The 12,774-nt window shown below is 38.2% G+C and overlaps 1 protein-coding gene across 2 annotated transcripts in view; it reads left to right on the top strand.

The window, feature by feature from the left end:
• Positions 1-12,774, top strand: part of WDR49 (WD repeat domain 49) — a 153,736-nt gene that overhangs the window by 102,627 nt on the left and 38,335 nt on the right. For both annotated transcript variants that reach the window (XM_025913596.2, XM_086674666.1), the window contains exons 10-13: positions 5,852-5,982; positions 8,120-8,218; positions 10,078-10,242; positions 12,237-12,424. In XM_025913596.2, coding sequence (XP_025769381.2) covers positions 5,852-5,982; positions 8,120-8,218; positions 10,078-10,242; positions 12,237-12,424 — 583 coding nt within the window. The remainder of the gene's footprint in view (positions 1-5,851; positions 5,983-8,119; positions 8,219-10,077; positions 10,243-12,236; positions 12,425-12,774) is intronic.

Here is a 12,774-nt window from a genome sequence, read left to right as displayed (position 1 = left end):
ATGTTGGAAATCAGGAGGGGGCAGGTATGTTGGAAAATCACAAATAGCCCTCAAATCATATTTTGCGATGGTTTTAGTGTCCAAAATTTGACACCACAAATTTTAGGAAAAAGAATAAAAATGAACGGATTTATATCGAACACATTCTGAGATACTTCTTTTAAGCCTAAAAGGCAATGGACTGAACACGGATAGAGTCTTATAATGGGACTAACAACACATGAGCAATTAGCCTCTAAGGGAACAGATAGTTGGTTGTGTTCTTTTGTTCTCTCCATGACAACTTCTACAGGATAAATTTTGGTAGAAGTTATTTTCCCAGCTCATTCATCCTAAAAGAGGTTTTTGGTGTTTTTTTTTCCTCCAAATATTTTTTTTTCTTTTTTGTATTTTTTTGTACTTGTCAGGTAAACTAATTTTGTTCTCGCAGAATTGGTCATTATATCTACATTCTGAATGAGAGGTCTGATCGTCTTCACAGATGACACAGTGACTCAGGATCTCAGATGGGTATGGGATGAAACTAGTAAACTCCTTCAATGTCAAAAGAACAAATCTCTCAGACTCCTCAAATGCCTTAAAATTGGCTCATTCTGCACTTCAATTTAACTCCTGGCAAAAGTACAAACTTAAAAAAAAAGCTATCTTTGAAATGGACAAAGTAAGAAATGCAGTGTGGATTCTTAAGGTATTTTAAGGATAACTGTCACTTCAATGGAAAGATTCAGGTTAGGTTTTAAGGGAAAGGTGGCAGCTAATTAGTTTCTCAACATTTTGACACACAAGGTCAAATACCAGAAGGGATAGTTTTTACACCATCTTGGGAAAAGCATTTTGTGCCTTTGGGTCGTACAACCTAAATATATGTAGTTAATATGGGTATCTTGGCAAAAAGACATTTGACATTGACTTTTGACTGAGAGGTAATAGAAGAGATATAGGATTGACTTCTTCCCTCTTGCTCCCATTCTGCTCTCTCCATTCCCAAAAAGTAATCTCTTCAACCAAACTTATCAATAGGTAAAGAAAAAATTAAAAATATATGCATGTAAAGCTCTTATGAGATTCACGGCAATTTCAGAACTGCAGAGTACCTTATTTATAATATCTTACCTTGCTAAGCCTCATAGTAATATTATTAAAAGAATATTAGTATTAAAATTATTGATTTTTTTAAAGAAAGAATAATTCATACATCAATTCTGCAAATATTTATTAAATGCCTATTATGTGCTAGGTACTAGTCTAAGCACTGGTGATGCAGGAAAGAAAAAAAACAAAGTCCCCGCTCCCCTAGAGCTTATTTCTGGTAGCAGAGATAGTAAGTAAACAGACAAATAAATATAGACCACAATATCACATGATGATAAAGAGAAATGACGTAGGGTGAGGGATGAAAGACTCAACGGAGAGTCTTTTTTATTTTATCTTTTAATTTAAATCAAGTTTTATTCTGATTGGAAAACTCCAAGTAAGTAGTGCTACCCACTTCAAATTTTCTTTTATTTACTCAAGTATGTTTAGCATGCAGTATTAGATTAGTTTCAGGTGCACAATACAGTGGTTTGACAATTGTATGCATTACTCTGTACTCATCATGGTAAGTATACTCTTGATCCCCTGTACATATTTTACCCATCTGCCCCACCAGTTTCTCCTTTGGAAACCACTAGTTTTCTCTCTATATTTAATAGCTTTTTGGGGTTTGTGTCTTTTTTTCCTTGTTCATTTATTTTGTTTCTTAACTTCTACATAGGAATGAAATCATAGGGTATTTGTCTTTCTCTGAATGGCTTATTTCACCTAGCGTTATACCCTCCAGATCCATCCATGTTGTTGCAAATGACAAGATTTCATTCTTTTTTATGGCTGAGCAATATTTCATTTTATATGTTTATATATATACATTTTTTATACAGATCTTCTTTATCCATTTATTCATGGATGGACACTTGGATTGCTTCCATATTTTGGCTATTATAAATAATGCTGCAATAAAGATCAGGGTGCATATATCTTTTTGAATTAGTGTTCATTTTATTGAGTAAATACCCAGGAGTGGAATTATTGGATCATATGGTAATTCCATTTTTAAGTTTTTGAGGAACTGTCTCCACAGTGGCTATACCATTTTACATTCTTACCAACAGTGCATGGTGGGGGGGGGGGGGTCCTTTTTCTCTACATCCTCAGCAACACTGTTCTTTTACATGGTTTTAGCCATTCTGACAAGTGTGAGGTGATATATCATTGTGGTTTTGATGTGCATTTCCTTGATGATTAGTGACCTTTTCAGGTGTCTGTTGGCCATCCTTATGTCTTCTTGGGACAAAAGTCTATTCATATCCTCTGCCCATTTTAACTTGGAATTATTTGCCTTTTTGGTGTTGAGTTGTATAAGTTTTTTTAAATATATTTTGGATATTAACCCTCATGGAAGAGTGTTTAGAGAGGGTAGTCACAAAAGACTTAAGGAAGTGACATTTGGACAGAGAATTTTTCATTCATTTATTTGACAAATATCTATTGAACACTCAATATGAGTAGGTCACAATGCCTGCTATTGTGGTTTTGTAGAGTAAGACAAGATTCCTTGTTTCTGAGAATTTGTAATCTAGCAGGGGAGTATAGCTATATAATATTCATTACCTGTTATAAGTAAAATGTGAACAGTGTAAGATGTGTAAGATGAGATGAGAAGAAGGAAATATTTCTTTCAACTCTAGTTATTAAGGAAGTCTACCAGAACAAGATGAGTCTTAGATAATGAGTATATGGATGGATAGATGTGGGACTGTATGTGAAAGGAAATCCATAGAGGGATGGATGAGCACACCATGAATGAAAACGAAGCAGCTAGAAATGTGAAGGGTGCTTAGAGAACAGTAAAGATATCATTTGTGTTGAACAAGAAAGTGTGCTTCAGGGGCACCTGGGTGGCTCAGTCAGTTAAGCGTCTGACTTCAGGTCAGGTCATGATCTCACGGTTCGTGGGTTTGAGCCTCACGCCGGACCCTATGCTGACAGCTCAGAGCCTAGAGCCTGCTTCGGATTCTGTGTCTCCCACTCTCTCTGCCCCTCCCTGACTCGTGCTCTTTCTCTGTCTCTCAAAAATAAATAAACATATTTTTTTCTTAAATAAGAAAGTGTGCTTCAGAAGCTTAGCCTTTGAATACCTCTAGTAGTTCAAACAGTTCCTGTAATCATGACATTTATTTGAAGCCTTGTATTCTACTTAAAAATTTTTTTTCAATGTTTTATTTATTTTTGAGAGAGAGAGAGAGAGAGAGAGAGCGCGAGCATGAGCAGGGGAGGGACAGAGAGAGGGAGACACAGAATCTGAAGACAGGCTCCAGGCTCTGAGCTGTCAGCACAGAGCCCGACGCGGGGCTCGAATCCAGGAACGATGAGATCATGACCTGACCTGAAGTCAGATGCTTAATGGACTGAGCCACCCGGGTGCCCTGGAGCCACCCAGACACCCCTCTACTTTTTAAGTCCAGATTAATTTTGCATTCTATTACATAAGCTCATTTATCCTTATTTTAAAATAAAAAAATATTTCCCCCAAACTCTTTTGCATAAAATTAACACTTAGGAAGGTGAGCCATATTTATCCTATGGCTCCCAGTAGCTCTGTCAAATATTTAGCTGGACATTCACATTTGACTTTGAATATCAAGGATACAGGAATAGAGAGAACTAATTCTAAAATTGTAGATTAGACCCAAAAAGTATTGGGCTTTGAATGTAGGCCCACACGTTTAAAATTTGCCATGTAGAGAATGGAAAACTAGTAAATTTTTTTTAAAGGGGCATTAGACTTATATTTGACCAGACTGTTCCCTCTGCGTATAGTGCCCTCCTCTTCCAAATACCAGCCATCTGTTATGGTCCAGCTCAAATATGACCCCTCACTCAGCTTTCTGTGCTTTCTATATCTGGACTTCCACAGCAATTGATCAGTACTTCCTTGGCATTTGCCACATTTCACTTTTCATTTTAGTCATTTTTATGCTCATGGCTCTATCCCCTGCAGCACCTGACTATGGACTTCCAGGTGGAAACCAGAAATGCCTGTAAAATGAATATATATTAAAAGTCCCCAAATGGAATGATTAATCCAGAAAGGGTAGACTAAAGGCAATGAAATTGGTCAAGTGCCTGTTACAATTATTCAACGATGAAGTTGTGACCACTGAACTAGGAAGCTGTCATTGGTTGTTTAAAATAAAAAGGAATGAGGGGCACCTGGGTGGTTCAGTGGGTTGAGTGACCCACTTTGGCTCAGGTCATTATCTCATAGCTCGTGAGTTCGAGCCCCGCGTCGGGCTCTGTGCTGACAGCTCGGAGCTTGGAGCCTGCTTCGGGTTCTGTGTCTCCCTCTCTCTGTGCCCCTAACCCCCTTGCATTCTGTCTCTGTCTCTCTCAAAAATAAATAAACATTAAAAAAATTTTTTTTTAAATAAAAAGGAATGAATATGGTGACATCTCACAGAGGTGGAATCTAAGCATTTGATGTGCCTAAGGAAGAGAAACACACAGGAAGCTGGAGTTCTGGTAACTGTTAACCAAAGTAGGGAATTTAGGATCCACACCTGGTGTGGAGGGAAGATGAAAAATTTGGATTTCTTGATATTTTGCTGATGGGAAATTATATGAAATTGTCAGCTGGCAAATGGAGCTTCTCAGCACTGGGAAAAGTTATGAATGTAGATAAATTTTAGAGCCATTTGTAGAGAAGCAAGATTGCAACTTATAGCGGTATGTGGATTCCCTGCACAAGCCCACTTGGGTAGAGAGAGAGTAACAGAGAAGTGACAGTAAAGAGCATCCATAGTAAAAGAAGGGGAGAAAGAATGGAAGGGGGGATAGAGAATAGGGAATGAAAGATCAGGAAGTCAGGAAGAGAAGTGGGATGTACTAGAAAGAAAAGGATTCTCAGGAGGAGAAAGCCACATCCTTCAGAGTGAGGAGCTGCTGTGATAGAGCAATTGGGAGACCTTTGGAGCGGTAGGAATAGAAGCAGGATTTCGGGTAGGTGAAGAGAGAGTGCGGGTGGAGACCCCAAGCCTGTGTTTGTAAATGCTCATTTGAGATGTGTATGCCTCTAGAAGGAGAGAGACTTAGTACAATCTGGTAGCCAGAACTTAAATCATCAAGTGGAAACAAGGTGGCATTGATGCCTCCACAATTTAATTTTCATGCTCCTCCCTTCTTTACTAGGCACCAGGCATTTCATTTTCTGCCCATCCTGGCCTGTCAAATTCACAGCAGTGCCCCAAGATATTGGCTTTTTTAAAACTATTATTTCTGTTCAAAATGTACCTGTCCAGAGTCCTATTCCCTTGGAGTGGCATTTTCTAAGTGGGTTTCACAAATGATAGCTCTTCGAAATGCTATATGAAAAAGGACTCTGTGGTCAGGTTAGTCTGGAAAATGCCACAGGGAATGTTAACATGTTAGCTCTTCTGGAATATCTAATGAAAAGAAAGCTTACTTGTTTTGTTCAAACTACCAAATACTATTTCTTCGCAGACTCATGTCATTTTTTATTGTTACTGTCAAATAAGTCTTTGTGGTTCCATGGTACCCATATGGGGAGATGTTGTTTAGAGTCTTGGTGGTGGATAATTGATCTGATAAATGCATACATGTTTAATGTTAATGACTGTGAAAAGGTAATTAACTTTCTAGTATTAAGTATTCATAATATACCAGAGAATTCAAAGAGAAATAAAAAAAAGTTTAGCATAGGAAGTTCAGGATTATGGATGACAAATGGATGTTGGCTACTCAATGTCTGTATCACATTTGGTTTCACAGCTAAATTTTACTTCCTTTTTACTAGGGCTATTACTGTGTTCCGTCTACAAAACTTCAATCAATATTTCATCCAGCCTGAGAAATGGAAAGGTGGAATACAGCACTGTGATGATATCTTGTGTGCTGCATTTTTACCTCCACAAACTCTTGTTACAGGTTAATTGAACTTTCACTTGACAATCGGTGGTTGAAAGTTTGGTTTCTTTTGGCTCAGTCACTTTTAAAAAAGTCTTTTCAGAACTCCAAAATGGACAACTTTCTTGAAGAATTGGCCTTTGCCCTTACAGCTACCCTTGGTCTGTATCTCTAGGGCAGTATATTAGTGGCTACGCTTGTCAGCTCTTGAACATCGCTACCTGGCTTTTGTTCCTGGTTCTAGCACATACCAATGCATCCTATCGAACACGTTATTTAAACTGTAATTGTTAGCCTTCTCTGGCTAACAATAATCTATCAATATCTTGGTTTAAAGTGAAGACTGAGTAAGATAATCTGTGTAAGGGCTTAATACAGTGCGTGACACACAGTAAGCTTATCAGTAAATGGTTAGCTTTTATTTTTATTATCCTTTTCCCAGAAGCAGCATTAGGGATGATGGGAACGAATCACACTTCTCTGGCACTCAGATATTTCATAATGGGAACATACTAGCCCTTTGACACAATGTAGCCTAAGTAATGTTGGTTAAATACTGACCTCACAAAATGTCTACAAATCCAAGCAAGCTCTTAAAAGGTTCCATGGGCATGATTTGATGTGACAAATGAAAGAGGATCAGAAATCATTGTATCGTTTCTGGCCAAAGAAAACAAGTTATAAAAATAGATTGCACCATGAAATTATAGAGTCCATATTTTGACAACCTAATTTTTTTTAATAGAACCCAAAATGTCATCAATTAAGAGGAATGAAAACTTATAATAAAAAAGCCAGGAAGTCTATGACGTGTTACAATATGAGGCTTACAGCTCTGTGTACACTTATATTTCCACTGTCTTCAGGACTTACCTGATTACTTTCCAGTAGGGCCAGCTCTGCAGTTGAATTTGCTTGATAGCAGCTGAAAGTCCATCTCTGCAGGGAGAATGGCATACTGAAATGTGATGGAGACAAATAAGCTATAAGGCTGCGTCTTTGTATTGCGAAAGTGTCATAAGAGGCCCTTGTAATTGGTGGGTAGATGATTTCTCCATTCGTTATCATCCCTTCAGTCCTATGTGAAAATGTTTGGTCAAGCACCTTACAACATAAGCCTTTCAAAATCATAGGAGAAGATGGATATTCCCCCATACAGCTAATCCATGCAAATCCATCATCCTTGGCCAATATTTGAGTTACACAGGTTACCCCTTCCAGAACAGTACAGAGTTTAGTATGTATCACTCTCTTTCTCCAAATCCCAAGAAAGACACCATTTGTACATTGCACTCAAACTTGGCTCTTCTGTTCTCCTCTTCACTTGACGTTGACTCTCTGCTCAGTAGGGAGCGCTCCTCACTGAGCCACTAAGAGCAGCAGTCTGGTCATGTATTGCTTCTCCCCAGGACAAGTTTGGTCAGACTGAGTCTCACTATTTGGGCTTTTCTATATTGTCTGCGACGAGCAGTAGGGAAGGACTTTCTATAGGGAAAATTTTAGAATTGGAGAAAGCATTAGTAAGTAAAGAATATAGGAGGGAGGGAAGGAAAAGAAAACGTGAGCGTGTACACACACACACACACACACACACACACACACACACAAGAAAAGGTGAATAGATGCAGGAAACAGAAACCTAGAATGATTTGATTTGCTTCCTTCACTCAATAAAAAAAGCATAATGATTATTAGGAATTGTACTTATAATATGCTAGGCACTATTCTAAGTACTTTCTGTTTTTCACAACAACCCTATGAAATAAATACAATTTTTAATCCAGTTTGATAGGTGAAGAAATTGTGGCATTAGGTAGAGTTAAATAACTTGCCCACATTTGCACAGCCAGTAGGTGGTAGAACGGGGAATCAAACTCAAGTTGTTTAATTACAAAGCCCTTATTCTGAATGACTGATTACTATAAAATAAAAAGATATGTGGTAATTTCTATCACAGTGAATACACAGGTGTGCTATGAGGAGGGTAAGTTCTAAAGTTTAATCAAAGTACCAGTTATTCACTCGTGTTTCCAAAAATACAGAGTACCTACTATGTGCCAGACTCTGCATAAGGTACTAATGATAATGACTTCTCATTGCGGTTGCTCATATTTTCCAACTTTCTGACAATTTACATTCGCCATCCTGGCTCATACAGGAAGTTATGATGGAGAAATTATTCTGTGGAACAACAACACAGAAAACGCTCACTACGTCCTTCACCCTGATTACCAGAGGCTGCTAAAATCAAAATGGGGTGAGTGCAAGTTTGAAACTAAAATAAGGTGGCTGAATCAAACCACAGTAGGCTTAGCTGTTTATGCATGTACCTGATACAGCTTGCTCCTAAATTATAGATGATTGGCTATAAGCACAAGGGATTAGTGATACCGTTGTCTTGTCAAAGTGACTAAAAAGAACCTTGAGATTTCCTTGGCTTAGCAAATTCTCCATGGCGTGCTGTTTCTTGCCTTTATGCCACATCAGCTTTTCTGAATTACTGACAGCAGGGAGCAGGCCTCTCATTTCCATCTAGTTTAGTTTTTGCCAATAAACCTCACCAAATTGCCTTTGAGTGAAACTTGGTACCCCTCAGTAGGAAAATAGGAACTCGTGTTCACTTGATAGGCTGCTCAGGCTCAGTCTAGAGCTTGTATTAAATATTATGCCACCTGGAAATCTTAAATTATTTCTTGCTTTAGAAACCTGTGAGGAGCATGAGACGGAAGTATATTGTATTTTATGGGAGTTTAGCAGAGCACATGAATATTTTATACCTAAGCAAAATGTCTTGACAATTGCCTTTCACATTTTATTTCAGTTTCCTTAGATACTGAAGATTTTTCCTTAGACTTATTTATTTAGGTAATGAATATGTCATTCCTCACAGCCCGGTGAGGTTCTATTGTCTCAATTGGATAAACTCACAGAGCTGAATTGGACCGTAGGAAAGGACAGGTCATCAGATAAAGCTTTTTGTGTGTGAAAACTGAGGGAGTAATTTGTTAAGAATAAGCCCTTAGGAGATTTAGGGCTTACTTACCTGCAGCCACAAGGCTCTGGCCTGTTTTATGTGCCAAGACCTAAGCACTAGTGTTCATTTGAATCCTCCACGGAGAGGGTGCAGTTCTGCTTTTTCCTCTGCCTGCAGGAGAATGACGTCTTGCTGTTACGGCAAACCTAATTGTGGCTACAGTGAAAACCACAGAGAGATAGATAAGAAAAATGGGTAATATCAGACTTCTAAAAGACAGAAGAGGCATTGCGATGGATGTCTTGCTTTGAAATTTTGAAGATATTCCTGTATAGATTTTTCATAACTATGCACACACTGTTCATAGATTCTGAATATTCCCAGTTCTTAGTGTGGCCTGGAGATGATGTCACGTGATAATTAAAGGACCACTGGGAATGCCCTCTCCAGGTTAATTCCCTAGCAAACAATACTGCTAAGAATGATCATTTAAATATTTTTTTTTAATTTTTTTTTTTAACGTTTATTTGTTTCTGAGACAGAGAGAGACAGAGCATGAACAGGGGAGGGGCAGAGAGAGAGGCAGACACAGAATCTGAAACGGGCTCCAGGCTCTGAGCTGTCAGCACAGAGCCCGACGCGGGGCTTGAACTCACAGACTGTGAGATCGTGACCTGAGCCAAAGTCGGCCGCTTAACCGACTGAGCCACCCAGGCGCCCCTCATTTAAATATATTTAAATAGTCATTATAGCTCATGTTCATTACATTATTCGCAAGATTAATATTAATGATTGATAAGCTGAAAATGCTATGATATTAGAATCACATTTGTCTGGAACCCATCAGGATTTCTAAGATGTTAACAGTGACAACGAAACGAAGTCCCTATTAATTCATATCAAGGGAAAACACGTTAAGTGTGTATGTAATATGCAAAACAGAATGGAATCAAATGAGCCTTTCAAGTTGGTGTTGAAGAAGTGCATAGCGGAAGGTTCAAAGGATGTTGACTGGAAGCCTTTTGTGAGACTTGATAGACTCACCAGAGACCGTGAGGGAGGCGGGCCTCTTGTTTTGCATAAGCATCTGTTTGAAGAGCAGATTCTCCTCATGAAGACACCTAGCTTTGTATCCATCACAGATACAGAGCCTCAGAAGCTTCTCAGTGCTGGGAGGAGCCACTCTGCCTGCCCCAGTGCAAACCAGGCTACCCTGGGACCCTGCTCCTTTGAGACAAACACCACATACAATAATGCTGTTGTGAGGCTTTGCATCCTTGAAGCAAGAAAAAACACTGCAGAGACAGGTAAAATATATATTTCGAATTTGATCGTACTTGGATATATTTGTAAACCATTGGAAAAGGGAGCAATGAAAACAGTTTATTCCTATCTAGGTCCTGTAGAGCTTGACTTTGTGTAGCTAATAATCAGTGCTGGGTCATGGGAGGTCACAGGCCACAGCAAACAAGGTCAGGGTTCTGGAGGAAGGATCCAGGAGCAGGAACCAGACTACACCCGACGTTTGATTTATACAGTGCTGTATAGGTCAGGAGCAGAGTGGGAAAACTCTTGCAAACAATTAGATATGGGTGACAATCAGAATTACTGTTCTAGCCATGGCTTAAAGAAGTCTGGTAGGGTAGAGGGTACAGCAAGAAATATGCTTCAAATACATGAGCCAAGGCTCAGGTCTACATGTGCCAGAAGGATAGAGTCTGAGACTTTGCTGGCACCTAGTATCAAAATGGGCTAGGAGAAAATAGTAGGAATCTTGGAGATTAGGGCAATAGCAGAATTTGAAATAACTGCTGATCCTAGGTCAAGAGAGCTGCTTACTTTTTTCTTAATTTTTTTTTTTCTTTTGGTAATGCTTTGGGTATCATTACCAGTTAGGCCTACTTTCCAGAATAAGTCAGAGTCCTGATTTTTAGGATAGATTCCAGAGTACTTAGGATAGAGCTGTTGCTGAGCTGTATGCTAAGACTGTTGCCATCATATCACTTACTGTAATTTTTTGATATTATGTAAATGAAATAACCATTTGCTTAATTTCCACCTTGTTTTCAGTGGCTATGTTAGCATAGTGTTGACACAGCCTGCATCTTCCCCAAATAAAAATCTGCTTTTGAGAATAATGCATCCTTTTTACCTTTTATCTAAAATTTATCTTTTTTCTTAATATTAGGCAAATACATTTAATAATGTTAGGTATCTAGACATATAGGTATTATATGTTTGAAAAAATGAACATATCTGAGCTGTGTTTTCCCATATTTATTTTCCCATATTCAGTTTGCAACTAGAAAATATGCATGATTTGCATATAAAAATTTGCACCATTAAAAAATCAATAAAGGTATATCCTTATAGAATTTTAGAAACCTGGCGGAGTATTCAGGATAGACTTTGAAATGGTTAGATTCTAACACTCTCTATTTTCTAGAACTCACTTATAGTCACAAAATGAACTATTATCCTGAAATTGGTCTCATTTCCTCAACACTAATTCTTCTTAATGTTATCAGTATTCCCAAATTGTTTCCACTGAAGCGGCTACATGCCATTATTTCTACCTTAAACAGATATGAGTGTTAATCGGCAGTACATTTGTGAAGTAAATTGAAAGTCATCTACAGATTTATCAAATAATAATAGGAACTTTGCCACAGAAGAATAATTTAGGGAGAGTGCTTCTACAAGGCATATGAAAATAGAAAATGAAAAGGTTAGTTCTAGGCCTATGAACCAAAAGAGTATTCCATAAGGGGTTCTAATGAATTCTTGATGAAAAATGAAAAACAAGCTCATAAATAGAATCCTAAGCATGATGCCACATAGAGTAATTAATAACTATGCTGCTCTAACTAAATATATGCATCCAGCTCTGTGCAGGAGGAATTTTCCTTGTTTGGTGTATGTGTCCACTGGGTTATTAAGAAAGATGAGTTTATGTAACTGGAGTATTATAACGTCTTTGTAAATTTATTTGGAGTAACAAATGAAGTCTATCTAGCTTTAAAAACCCAGTTTTATCGAAATAATGAATGGAGGAAAAGGAACTCAATGTAATGGATCATCTTGCCTTTCCTATCTCATTTAATACTCCACCCAAACCAGTAAGGGTACCATAGGATTATGTCCATTTTATATTTGAGAGAGTGAAAGTGCTGGAAATTGGTATCAGGGCTGCCTACCTCTCCAACATCCTTATGCTTCCCACAGGGTGAGCCACTGAAGATATTTTTTCTCTGGTGTTTGTTGTCACATTTTCCTAATTAGGTGTTCTCTTATATGTTAGGAGGAGCTAACCTGGTCTCATGTGGAGGTTCTGGCTATGTCAGGTTCTGGGACACATTTAAGAAGCAACTTCTGGCTGAATTTTTGGCTCATGGTGGAGTTGGATCCATTATTATGTCTACTGATAAGGCAAACCAATACCTTGCCACAGGAGATCTGGATGGACAGTTGAAAATCTGGAATATAGAGGTAAATTGAAAGAATTCTCATGTTTATTATTTTCGATTGCCTTTGACGGCAGACAACTATGAGTTCGGTTTTGTCTGTGTCCTGGGTAAGGGAAGACATGATCAGCCTGAGTATTTTAATGGAAACATTTACATGCTTTAAGCAGAGAAATTTCTTCCATGATGTTTGGAGAAAACTAGATTTTTCTCAATATTGAAAATCTTCTGCTAATATGTAGTCAAGTCAGTCACCGAATTCAGAAACGCGGTATTGTCAGTTAGGTACTGCAGCATTGTTTGAGCATAAATAATTAGGATGTACCTTATTTGAAATGAGATTGTAAACCTCATTTAGAAAGAGTACTGGCCCTT

Source organism: Puma concolor, chromosome C2 (assembly GCF_028749965.1).
Source record: "Puma concolor isolate L17-30 chromosome C2, mPumCon1.1.hap2, whole genome shotgun sequence".
In the NCBI taxonomy this organism is placed as follows: domain Eukaryota; kingdom Metazoa; phylum Chordata; class Mammalia; order Carnivora; family Felidae; genus Puma; species Puma concolor.
Note: the sequence above shows the minus strand (reverse complement) of the source record. Positions and strands in the feature narration are given on the sequence as shown.